The sequence below is a fragment of the Carassius carassius genome, chromosome 30 (assembly GCF_963082965.1).
Source record: "Carassius carassius chromosome 30, fCarCar2.1, whole genome shotgun sequence".
Classification (NCBI taxonomy): domain Eukaryota; kingdom Metazoa; phylum Chordata; class Actinopteri; order Cypriniformes; family Cyprinidae; genus Carassius; species Carassius carassius.
The window spans coordinates 23,871,257-23,884,359 of NC_081784.1; the positions used below are offsets into that span (position 1 = coordinate 23,871,257).

At 35.9% G+C, this 13,103-nt stretch overlaps 1 protein-coding gene across 5 annotated transcripts in view; it reads left to right on the forward strand.

Annotated features, from left to right (window-relative positions):
- LOC132110937 (KH domain-containing RNA-binding protein QKI) overlaps window positions 1–13,103 on the forward strand; it is a 101,373-nt gene that overhangs the window by 55,236 nt on the left and 33,034 nt on the right. For all 5 annotated transcript variants that reach the window (XM_059518054.1, XM_059518051.1, XM_059518050.1 and 2 more), the window contains exons 3-4: window positions 1,174–1,290; window positions 10,817–10,960. In XM_059518054.1, the coding sequence (XP_059374037.1) occupies window positions 1,174–1,290; window positions 10,817–10,960 (261 nt within the window). The remainder of the gene's footprint in view (window positions 1–1,173; window positions 1,291–10,816; window positions 10,961–13,103) is intronic.

A 13,103-nucleotide genomic window follows, 5' to 3' on the forward strand; every position in this document is an offset into this window, starting at 1 on the left:
AAATTGATAAAGCGGGCCCCGAAGGCTTATTGATTAGAGCAGGAGGCCTGTAGTGTAAAATGGGATTTTACAGCACGCAAGGCTGCATGCCTCCGAAACAAACCGCTGCTGCACATCACTCTGACTGCATTCGAATGGTGTTCCCTAAAGGAGAGACAGAGATGCAACATGTGCATTTCCTAAAAACATAAATAAAGTTTAAAATAGTGATTACATGACTGTACAGTTTCATGCAGTGCACAAGATGATGAAGTATGCAGAAATAATTCTAGGTTGTGCTCTGGGGTTATTGAGTTGATATTGTAACTATAACACAATGTTATTATAACTGTAGCACACACTCACTCACATCTGCATGGCGGTTCTCCAGCACGACAGACTGGGCCAGAGCCTTTGACCTACAGCTGTGTGGTCAGTGCTGATACCTGATCGATTAGGGGAACAATTGGTGGCTCTTATCTTGTCAGTGAAGGCCTAGAGGAGGCGTGGGCTTATGGGAGGCTATCGGCTGCTGCTTTTTAAAAAACTTAGCCAGGGTCAGAAATGAACACAAAACATTGCGAACAAAAGTTGTCACTGGGGCAGAACCTTTTCAAAACCTTATTTACCCCTAAAGGGTGCATATTAGAACCTTAAAAGTATATATTATTACCTACAGTATACACCTAAATAGTACATTTTAGTAACTTGTGAAAAGTCACTGCCCCAGTGACAGCTTTTGTACCTTATTCAGAGAGTGTTAATAAACTTTCTCCAGAAGGCCTAAGAGTAGAAAGCGTGAGAGTAAGGATGATTCAGATCTAAATATCGTGGTGCAAGTCTATGAAGGGCTTAAAAATGGTAATTATATAATTATTGTACTGAATGCGATAAGCAACCAGGAGCCAGTGTAGGAGTGATATGTGTGTGTGTGATAGCAATTAGGAATTACACTATTATTAACTTCAAACTTAAGAATATTATGTGTAATGCCCCTGCATAATAATGTTTCATAATAACCTGAAACTTTACAAACTACATTATAGTGTAGGAATTCAAAAGTAACATGAAATTTCAGTTTTATAGTATTGTTGATGCAAACTGTGACTTGTCAAATGCTGAAGTGTACTGTATCTGTATGCTCCATCCGGACGCAGATGCGGTGAGTGAGATGTGTGTGTTTGTGTGTTGCAGTTTAATTTTGTGGGCCGTATCTTGGGCCCGCGGGGACTCACAGCCAAACAGCTGGAGGCAGAGACAGGATGTAAGATCATGGTGAGAGGGAAAGGCTCCATGAGGGACAAAAAGAAGGTAAGATCTACAAACATACACACATGAACAAACATACTTACACACTTATAATAAACACACATGTTCATAGAGACAGGGAGTGTCTTTTTGTTTGACATTTTATAATAAGTATACAGTAATAAAGCACTTATAGGAGTGAATTCAAGTACATATTTTACCTTCACTTTTTGTCTTTGAGATGACTAAGAAAATATTTCCCAGTTTTCCTGAAGTAACCCCAAATTCATAAAAAAAACTATTGTAGTTATATAGTTATAGTTTCATCAAAACTATATTGTCTACATTAATAATAACTTAATATATACAAATAATGAGTTCTTCAGTAGTAATGTCATTGTTTATGGTTATTAGGAGAAAATATTAAATAGTCACCTTTGATTAGGTCACAAAAAACCATATAACACTGCAGTTCCTGAACACCATGCCAGTTAGTTAGTGTCAGTTTTGGATTCTGGAGACACTTCATGAACAATCACATGAACACAAGAACAATCATGACAAACTCACAATCACACCAGATGGAGGAATCTGATTGGATGATTTTGTGTACAGTCTTCACACATCCATATGCTTAAACATATTGCCAATTTTCAACACTCAAAATTCACTCAGTCTGCAACTGTGGCTCGAGGTTTGTCCGGATGCCAGATGCACCGGCGTTCGCGATCGGACAAACTTTACATGCGTACGGTTTGTTCGAGAGTAAACTAGCCCAGGCCAACCCCTTACTGCTCAACTGAGATCCTTTGCAGGGAATAACAATCCCTCCCCTCGCTCCTGAGAGCTGTGGGCAGGTGTTCAAACATTGTCCTTGGCCTCAGACGAGTGGGGGCTGGATCCTGTGGCCCTGCCAGCGCTCCTCTCTCAGTCGAACCCCAGTCAATGTACGGCATGCTGGGCCAACAACGCCGGGACAGTGGAGGTCACAGGACAGTCTGGAAACATGGGGTCATATTCTCTGTCCATCATTAACACTTGAGCAAACACACATGTTCACATGAACACAAACATCCAGATTATTTTCAATGGGATTATTGGCATTTTGGGAGCAAAGCACAGTACGCCTGTACTATAACACAGATGTGCGCGATCACACACACAAGCTCACACATGTATCTGATCTGGAGGCGCATTTGGGTTTCCATTAGTTGGGCAGGACCCATATTTGGACAAGTGCTGGAAGCAGATAGTTATCTGAGCCCATCCCGGGTGACCGAGAAGAGGATCCAGAGGAAAATAAAACAAGTACTCTGTGAAAAGCACTGTTGCCATTTCCAACGTTTCACGCACATCTGGATCGGCTCTGCATCCTGTCAGAGCGCAGCTGGTCGTCCGCGTATCGGATCTGCATTGAAGGGGTCAATTGAAGCTCGTGCAAACATTCACATGTGTGTTAAAAGGTTCTGCTGTCTTTGCTCTGCGAGTCTCGAGCCTGTTCAGTAGAAATTGGACATTCTCGTGCCTGTGTCCATTGTTTCTCATGATCTATTCACTTCCTAACATGTATCTTTCATTCACACACTTTTAGATATCTAAAGGGGGACATGCCGTCGACATCTGATGTAACACTGTACATTAAGGACCTATGTGTTAACAATGCTTAATGAACTTACAAGAAATATAAATGAACAGTACTTTTGGTTATTGTTGATTTTTACACACATAACCATTAAAAAATCTTTAGTCAATTAATACTTTAATTCAGCAAGTATGCTTTAAATGATCAAAGGGACAGTAAAGACATTTGTAATGTTAAAAAATGTTAGAAAAGATTTCAAAGAATTCTGATCCTTTGACATTTTTATTCATTAAATAATCTAGAATTTATAATAATAATAATAATACATGTTTTTAGCAGCAAATCAGTGTATCAGAATGATTTCTGAAGGATCGTGTAACACTTAAGACTGGAGTAACGATGCTGAAAATTCAGCTTTGCATCACAGGAATAAATTGCATTTTATTTTTTATTAATTTTTTTGCAATCTGTAATAATAATTTATAACACTGTTGTTACTGTTACTGGCTTGCTTAGTTGGGGAAACTTCATCTACAGCGATATCGTTGACTTGATTGCAAATAAATGCACAGACACTATTTAACTGAACAGAGATGACATCACTGAATTCAATGATGAACTGCCTTTAACTATCATTTTTGCATTATTGACACTGTTTTCCTAATGAATGTTGTTCAGTTGCTTTGACGCAATGTATTTTGTTTAAAGCACTATATAAATAAAGGTGACATTGACTGTATCTTTGATTAAATTAATACAGCATTGTTGAGCATAAGATACATAATTAAAAAAATAAAAATATATATTTAAAAATATTTTTTTTAAATCTTACCGACCTCAAACTTTTGAATAGTTCTGTATACTATAAATTTCAGGTTGCATAAATTAACATTGGTTAAATTGTTGTTATAAAATATTGTTGTTCTTTGTTAGCATATCTAATTCATGTTAATGCATTAGACCTAATTATAAAGAGTATGGATATGAATAATTATATAAGTGTGTATAAAGAATAATTAAAATGACTACAGACTGACCGAGTGTGTGTGTGTGTGTGTGTGTGTGTGTGTGTGTGTGTGTGTGTGTGTGTGTGTGTGTGTGTGTGTGTGTGTGTGTGTGTGTGTGTGTGTGTGTGGAATAAACCAATAAGGTGGAATAAACCATTAAGTTGGTCCAGATGGAATCTGCATTCTCCCCAGAAGCTCTGCAGAACACGTCATTCATGAAGATCTGCAAATCTCTTTAAGTGTTAAACTTCAGTGTGTGATACAGTATGTCTCACTATTTTTTGTTATAGATGTGACCCCTCAAATAATGCAGCTGGTTAAGGCGAGTTTCTTAAGGCAAAAGAATCTCTGGAATTACTCTGTTGAGATTCAGAAGTCATTCATTCTAATTAAACGCTTCTATCCAAGCAATATATTAATTGCAAGTATTTTATTAAATTATAGTTCATGTTTTACCAGTACTCAATTCCTTTTGGAGGGCTCTTAAAAGCTTCATGTCAAAGCTCAGTCTCTAGTGAAGGCTTTGCGACTTTTTGCATTCTTCTGACATTTCTGTCATTGAATATCTTTCTCCGAGGAAAGCAGAGCTGTTTCAACAGCATTTGCACAGGCAGTTCATGTCTATTAGAGTCATTATTATTGGCGAGGAGGCTATTTTCTCTCTGACTGCTTCTGTAGTTCATGCGCTCACACTTGTTGTTGCAACAGCAGCTTTCAACAGCTTAACCTCATGAGATATCATGAGCTTTTTCCACTGTTAAAACATTGTCACATTTTGGATTGCCTTTAAATTTAATTTAGTTAGTCTTTCTCTGTCTCACCTTCACCTTAACCACAACTTTGATGTAAAGAAAAGAGACAAGTTGCAACAAGAGTTCACTCAGGGCAAGTGTTTCACTGTTGTTAGCATCTATCCAGCACTTATTTACTCCATATTTATATCCGTATTGAAAATTCAGCACTGTCCTATGGTAAAGTAAATGTGTAAAAACACACACACATATATTCATAGTTTTCAGATGAGAGTCACTGGTTACTGGTGTTCCTTAGCAGTTCCTTGTTCATTTTTAAAATGCATTTGACTGTACAGAACAAAACAAAATTTCAAGATGTGGAGGTCCATTTAAAAATCCATATAAAAGTGATAGACATTCTACATTTATATTTTGATTATGGCTAGATTTGGTTATGGATAAGCCTAATGTATAGGATAGAACCAAAGTATATTGACAAGCATATATACAAAAAAAATTCATGCATATTTTTAAGTTATAAAAATTCTACTAAATAATTTAGATATTACTAAATGAATGCACTAAAATTCTGCAAGATTATATTTTCTGTAAACAAATAGATAAAAAAAAAAAAAAAAAAAAAAAAATAGTCATTTTAAAGGCTTGATATAAAATTATGCTACATTAATTGAATATAGGCGTCACAACATTATATTGAACAAAATAAAAAAGGATATTCATTTTTCATTTTATGGTCAATAACTGATAAATATATTATATAAAATAGTATTTTGTGTAAATAAATTAAGAAATTAGACATTACAAACTAAAAATCAATCACAGTAAATTTAACAAAAATAAAAATTCATATACATTTTTTGATTTTCTAAAGATTACATTTAACAATATTATTAAATTGTGTTTAAAAAAATTACCTTTGATGACATCATAAATGTGATGCAAGTAGGGAAGATAAACATTAACAATAAAACATCCAATGTTAAGAAATTTAAATCCCATTTTAATCAACACTGATTCCTTTAAAAAATTGCATCCATCAAAACAAAGCCATTGCATTCAAAGAAAAAGTAGCGTGCACTAAATAAATTGTAGATAAGCCCAGGGCACATAGGGACTCTTGGCGCTGATATACAAAGTTAATATGGAGCGTTGTTGTCTTGCTGATGCAGTTGCTGTCATCTTTGTTCTGACGAGAGACTCAGCTGCAGTGCTGGGCCCGCTGGCAATTACTGTTATTAGAGCCATCACAATCACTTCAGATTCATCCTCTCGCAGCATCACTAAACAGACCCACGCATGTACAGTGACAGTTTTTTATTTCTAAGTCTCCTTCTCACATCTTGCATACATATTAAAGTGATTTAAACACATTGTCACTATGTAATTATCACTGTTATATTGAGTGCTTTGAGTTACCAGTGGATTTAAGTCTAATTTAAAGGGCTCATATTATAAGCAATCACATTCTTGATCTGTTGCGACTAAAGAGTTCATTGCACTATGAAAACAACTTTCAGAACTCAAAACATTTTTTAGGGTTCCTGACCATTTCAGTTTGAATGGCACATTTTCAAATGTACTGCGTTCACTCTCAGAAAAAAAGTTGTCACTGGGGCAATACCTTTCCAAAAGGTACATTACCTTTTAAGTGCTAAAATGTACCTTTATGGTACAAATATGTATCCTTTGGGATGTGTACCTCTTGAAAAGGTAAAAAAAAAAAAACTTAATACAGGTTGAATTCTTACAAATTTGGATACTTGTATAAGTAAGTTACTGTAAATGTGAGGTTACATTTAAATATATCACGTTCATTATGTGGTATCACATAAACTAGCTTTCTTATGTACAGTATGCATTGCATTACATCTACAGGTTATACAGTTTACTTTGCAGTATATTGATCAATAACAGTTACATACTTGTGTAAATCATACTGCAATGAAAAATACTTTGTCACATTGCTTTTGTCCCTACTTCCATATCCTTCATCAGTCAAACATCAGACATGTGATAACATACAAAGATTAGCAAGGCTTTATGGACTTCTCAGAAATTAAAATTCACAGATAAACAGAAACGCAAGCAAAAACTGGCGTGAAAATACAATTGTGAACTGAAATGTTGGTTTATATGTTTGTCTAGAAGAAAATCTGATGAAATATCTCTAACAAATGATGTGAACCTTTTTTCCTTTGTTCTTTAAAATCCTCTAACACGATGCTTTGATGTAACTTCGCCTTTACACAACCACCAAATCATCTGGATTTGAGGGCAAAGCCCTCTGTCGTTCTCCTAAATCTTTCCAGAGAGAGAGAGAGCCAGGCTGGTGTTTGGTATTCTGCTGCTTCATGGAGTTTTTCATAAGATTTGAAATGTATACATTGTACACACAAGATAATGAATTAAGATGCATCCATCCTGCAGTAATAATCAGTCATCAAGATTGAACCAAATCATTACATCATCAGAATCTGAACCTGCTCTGACTGTTTACATGCACATTAAATATCAGAATTTGTTCATATTGTTGTTACGTTAACATTACGTGTTAGCTTGATTTTCATAATTCAAATATGCAAAATATTCTAGTTTCTAGAAATCTGAATAAGAGCCGTCATATACTAGTATAAATCTGAATTCTTTGTCATCTAAACACGAAAGTAATGCTGAATGCTACAAGATGTAAGCTACAAACTGTAAAGCTAAATTGTTTTGGTAAAACTTTATTTTAAGGATCAATTATCACTATTAATTAGTTGTTTATTAGCATGCATTTTACTAGCATATTGGCTGTTTTTTACTACTTATAAAGCACATATTAATGCATTATTCTGCATGACAGTATTTTAGATCCCTTAATCCACCCCATACCTAAACTTAACAACTACCTCACTAACTATTCATAAGCAGCAAATTAGGAATTTGTGGAAACAGAATGAGAAAAAAGATTGATTTCCGGCCCCATCTGCAATTGGTCAGACAAACAGATAACTCTACAAGCACCAGTACAGTATGTTAGACAAAGCAAAGCAATGTTATGATTAGTCACAGTTTTACGGAAATCAAACTGAAAATGGTTTACTTATAGCTGTCTCTACACATTAAACTGGAGTAGGAGGATGTTTAACATTTTGTTTTAGTATTAAAATAACACATTTCAACTTTTAAAGAAATGACATAAATCAATTTACAGACAGCTGAAAGTACTGCAAGAGTCTTATGACCAACATTTCACAGTTCATTGCATTTTTGTGTGCTGTTGTCAAAGACATGAATGAGAATTAATGAGTTGATTAAATTACTGTGAACTACTGTGATGTTAATCACTGTACTACTAAAACGGAATTTGAAATAAGTCACAAGAGTAAGCAAACAGATGGAAAGAGCATATAATGCCGACCATATGCCTGTATGTTTGGCATTATATGTTCTTTCGAGCTGTTTGCTTGCTCTTGTAACTAATGCTTCTTGCATGCTGATTGTGTTTGTTTGATATGTTTGTTTGTAATGATCACGTGCAAACTTGAATTTTCCAAAACAACAAGGTATAATCATTTATACTGGTATTGGTGGAATTTCATTGGTAAAATCCAGTCATTGGATTTCAGTTCAGCATGATTCCACATTATTGGGATTGTCATGTGAGTTTCCCATGGAGACTTTGCATTGTTTTTTTTTAAGTGGGTCACACAAATTAACCACTTTGTCCAACAGAAAGCTTCTTGGTTTAAAAGCTGTGCTTCATACATTGCCAAACTTTTGGCAATGGACGTTGTTTTAACCACACAGTTTTGTAAATTGACCTCACCTTAAAAGGGATAGTTCACCCAAAAAAAATTATTATTATTATTGATGCCGGTTGCTATTCACAGCCATCATATGAACAAACATAAGAGAGCAATTACTTAAAATTTATGCTTATGTGGTCTGAAAAAAAAGAAGGGCATAAAGCAGAGCAACACAAAGAATATAGACCTTAATCTTAAAATGATATGTATGTAAACATGGTCACTGTGGTGAACTATATTGGTGAACATGTTGAAGAACAAGCTCTTGTCTCATTACCCTCCCCTCTCCGTGTGCCTTCGTCCTCTCCCAGCCGAGTTGTGATTTTACTTCCCAGACCTTTCCAACATGGAGTCAGCGCTCCGTCAGAGCAGCATTATTGCCTCAGTAAGGATTACAAAAGAGCAGGACAATGGATTTATGGGCATTGATTGCGCTACTGCTCGTCTACCAAATGGGCAGCTCTGAGAGAGTGCACGAGGGGATAGAGGTGTAAACAAAGGCCTAGTGGAGGGCCCCACAGTTGGACATATTTCCTGTGTTGACCATTGAAGGCACATCACCTTGACTACCAGCCTGTCACCAACCACCCTGCAGGGCCACAGAAGGAACAGCCGCGTCCCGATGCGAGACAACCTGTCTGGGCCTCGGGAAAAACAAGTGTCTTATGTGTATATTGGCCACAGACAGACTGACACATACAAGCATATACACACCACCTCTACTCTGGTCCCTCCTGGCTGTCTCTGGCCGGCTTCTTTTTTTTATTGACAATGTGGCTATGGTTGGGTTGCTGCACTGTGACAGTCAGCCTCAGAAGATCATTTTTTAGCAGTTGTCACAACCAAGGAAAGCCAAGTAAATCAGCCAAGCGGAACCAAAGGGGCAAACCGAGAGATAAAAGAAAGTGACCTCATAACACCCGGGCACCAACATCCTGAATGATAAATCATATTGAGTGTGTTTGGTGATACGCAACGCTGTTTCCACCCTTCCTTGCTTCACACCAAACGGGCAACAATGGAACCTTAATGAAAATCAGCAGGCAGAACACAGACACCGACGCTGATTGCCATCAATTTCCCATTTGCAGTTACGAGGAGAAAAACCGAGCAGTGTTTGCATATCTGATTAATGCATAAATCAGATCTTGATTTTTCATTTGGAAATCCTTCAGGAAGACGAGAAAAACAAGCCAAACGCCGACAAACAAAAGCAGTGGTGTAGGCGAAGTATAACAAGCCCCTTCAACTTGATGTGCTCTGGGTTTCTATCAATTAAGCTGTTTGCCCTCAGCAATCTTCAGAGCTTTTTAATCCAAAGTTTTCATGGTTTCCTGTTATGTAATTTAGTTTTAAAAGCCCTGTATTTCCACTTCACTAGCTGCACCAAACAGAACTGCAAAAATAACTTGATTTTAATATTTACTGAAGAAAATGTGAGTGGTATTTGCCTAGGCAAATTTGCCACCACTATTTTTTTGTGTGTGTGTGTGTTTCCAAAGCGTTATTATGCAGTTGCGGGGGTGTTCGTTTTCTTGGTGCTCTCATACTAGCCCTACTGATGTTTCCAAACAGGTTTCACAAACACTTCTGCTGCTCCTCGTATGCCATTGGTCTGACAGAACAGATAGCCACGCCCTAAACTCACTCCAAAGCAGAGCAATGTTTAGAAAGCACCTCACAATGTTAACATTTAGGAGTGGCTTACTTATTGTTGACTTTATATTAATCTGAGCTTCTTTTTTTTAAGTGCTGCTGAGCTCTGACTCACTTCAGCGGTGATCTAGTTTTGATTTGTTGCTCATGCTATTGTTGCTTCTCTCTGCTTGCTGTAAAGCTTTTGTCACGGCCTTTCTTGAGACTATGAATTTTACGAGGTCTCTTGTATAGAGCTGTGTCTCACAGTATGACATATACATGGCATCCTGACTTCCGCTTTAATAGCACACAGCAGATCAAAGTAACCGCTTCTCTGTTTTATTTTTACTTTCACGTCCTCTTTGTTGTAGTCTGTGTTTTTATTAGATTTGCAGTTGCACTTGGGTGTTATAAAAGTATCAAACACCACAGAAAGATTGGGAGCTAAGACAAATCCCAACGTCTTGCTTGAACCTCATATCAAACACATGTTTCTGGTGAACTCTGTTAAAACATATACATTGTAGCCAAAAGGTACATTGTTTTGTGTCCTAAAAAATAATTTGCACTATAAAATGCACTACTATCTTTTGTATAAATTTTATTTTAAGGTTATTTTTATCATCCAACATCGGAGTCCCTCCTCCTCCGGTACATAAGGAAAGCTACGACAGCACGAAAAGCTACGAGTGCATGAAGTGCTATTATTTAGACCCTTTCTTTGCTTTATTATAGACATCCTTGATTGTAGCAATCAACATTTTGCATAGCAGTAATGCATCTAAAACATTTCTCTGTCATGCTCCCTCTGTGCAGGAGGAACAAAACCGAGGTAAACCCAACTGGGAGCATCTGAATGAAGACCTTCATGTGCTCATCACTGTGGAGGACGCCCAGAACCGGGCTGAGATTAAGCTCAAGCGTGCAGTAGAGGAGGTTAACAAGCTACTCGTGCCTGCGGTGAGTGCCACTGCTCTCCTCCTTACATACTTCCTTTCTCATCATTCTAGTTGCAGAACTCTCTTGAATATAATGCATCATGCTTATTAAGGCTTTCTGACATTATATGTGTCAAAATGACAGAAGATGAGCTTTGAAGTTAAAAGGACAGATTGTTGTGACATCATGCAAAAAGTATCCAGATTTCTGGGTCCATCAGACAAGCTGTTTTGTGTGACTTAGCATTATATAGCACATAAATGTTTGTTGTTTTTATTTATTATAAAGGGATTCTTATAATTTAACAATTTAATAGTTTACAGTAAAGAAACTTACATATATTCTTTACACACACAAGAATTTCAACTTGATACAGTTTTTGTAGGATTTGGATTTGTTGGTCATGTTTCAGGTTACAAATTCTTAAATATATACCACTGCTCTAAACAGACATTTCTCCAAATATGGAGAAAATAATCCAAAGTTGCTTAATTTTCATTTACATATGATTTCATAAAGATGCAGTATTTGCCACGGTGAAAGAGATACTGGATCAAGTTAGATAATGTGTTCTTATGTTATTAATAGTGTTAGTAACATTTTAGTAATGTTACTTTATCAGTAAGTCACAGCACATTAAAACATGTGTATCTATGATTGCATGCAGCTCTTAAAACATTTTCCTCTTTCGTTTCCATTCCTTTTGGTGTCACTTGATGATTGGGAAGTGAAACATTCTCCAAACACTTTCCTGACAAATAAGAAAGGTCTGATGTGGTTGAGTTATCATTCACTCGAAACAATCTCTAAGCTAACCGTTGCATCAATGTCATTTAACTCTTTATGAAAGGGATGGAAGAACAGGGTCGAGTCAGCCTGTATGGTCATAAATTAAAGTATTTTAAATGCTAGAAATGTCAGTGAGGCAGTTGAAATATACAAGTATACATACTAGTGTAGATATATTTAGCTAAGAACCGTTTTAAGGCATCATAGATGTACTGTATTTCCAACCAAAAACTGTTCCAAACATTACGCAGCTAAAATATAAAGTCAAGAGAATTTTTTATTGTAAATAATGTATTCTATTCATTGCTTAAAATGAGTGTTGGTCCAATTAATTACTACTATTATCTACTTTTAAAGGGTTGCAAACTTCAGAAAAGACAAATAAGGGACAATTATGATTCTTTATAGGAAAATAAGGGACAGAAAAAGGGATGCTCAAAATATTTGTACCACAGTGTGTCATTTCCGTGTCTGCAGTTATGTATTTGTATAAACGTTTGTTAGAAATAATCACATTTGTTTTGCTTATCCTTTTTATGTACAATACAGGTTTTTTTTTTTTTGTAAAGTTAAAATTGTTAACTAAAATGTTATTGCAACCATGTAGCCAATGAAATGAATGAAAATGCATATTTTTCAATTAAACAGAACTTAGAGAGTGTGGGCTACCCAATATTGAGGTCCAAGTTTGAGAATATGCTAGAAGAGTATTTTTTTCCTTTATTTAACAACCTTAACTTACAATAGTGAAAGACATTTTCCCTCAGGTAGATTGCATGTTTTCTTGCCTAGCTAGATATTGTGCTTATGATCAATAATCTTGATGTTTGCATTCACTAAAACTGATTGGCCAAAATTAAAATGCTAATGGTGATGGGCCTTGCCGTTACAATGAATAGTTCAAGGTAACTTGAATGGTTACCTTTGCAAATACAACAATGTGTTGCTCAAAAAGAATGATTAACTATCCATTGAGAATTTGATATTCGTATGGTCTGGTGCCTGCATATACTGTATATACATATATATATATATATATATATATATATATATATATATATATATATATATATATATATGTGTGTATATACAGTATATGCAGGCATATATATATATATATATATATATATATATATATGTGTGTATATACAGTATATGCAGGCATATATATCGGATTTATGTATATGCAGGCATATATATCGGCATATATGTATATATATCGGATTTATATCAGCTTTCAGCCCTTTGCTTTCCAAGTCATCAGCATCGGCTGTCAAGAAAACCACAGTTTTTCTCCAACATTTATAAAAACTCACTTGCCTGTAGCTTATTAGTAACCCTTAGACCTTGATTGGCTTGTTCAGGTGTGTTTGGT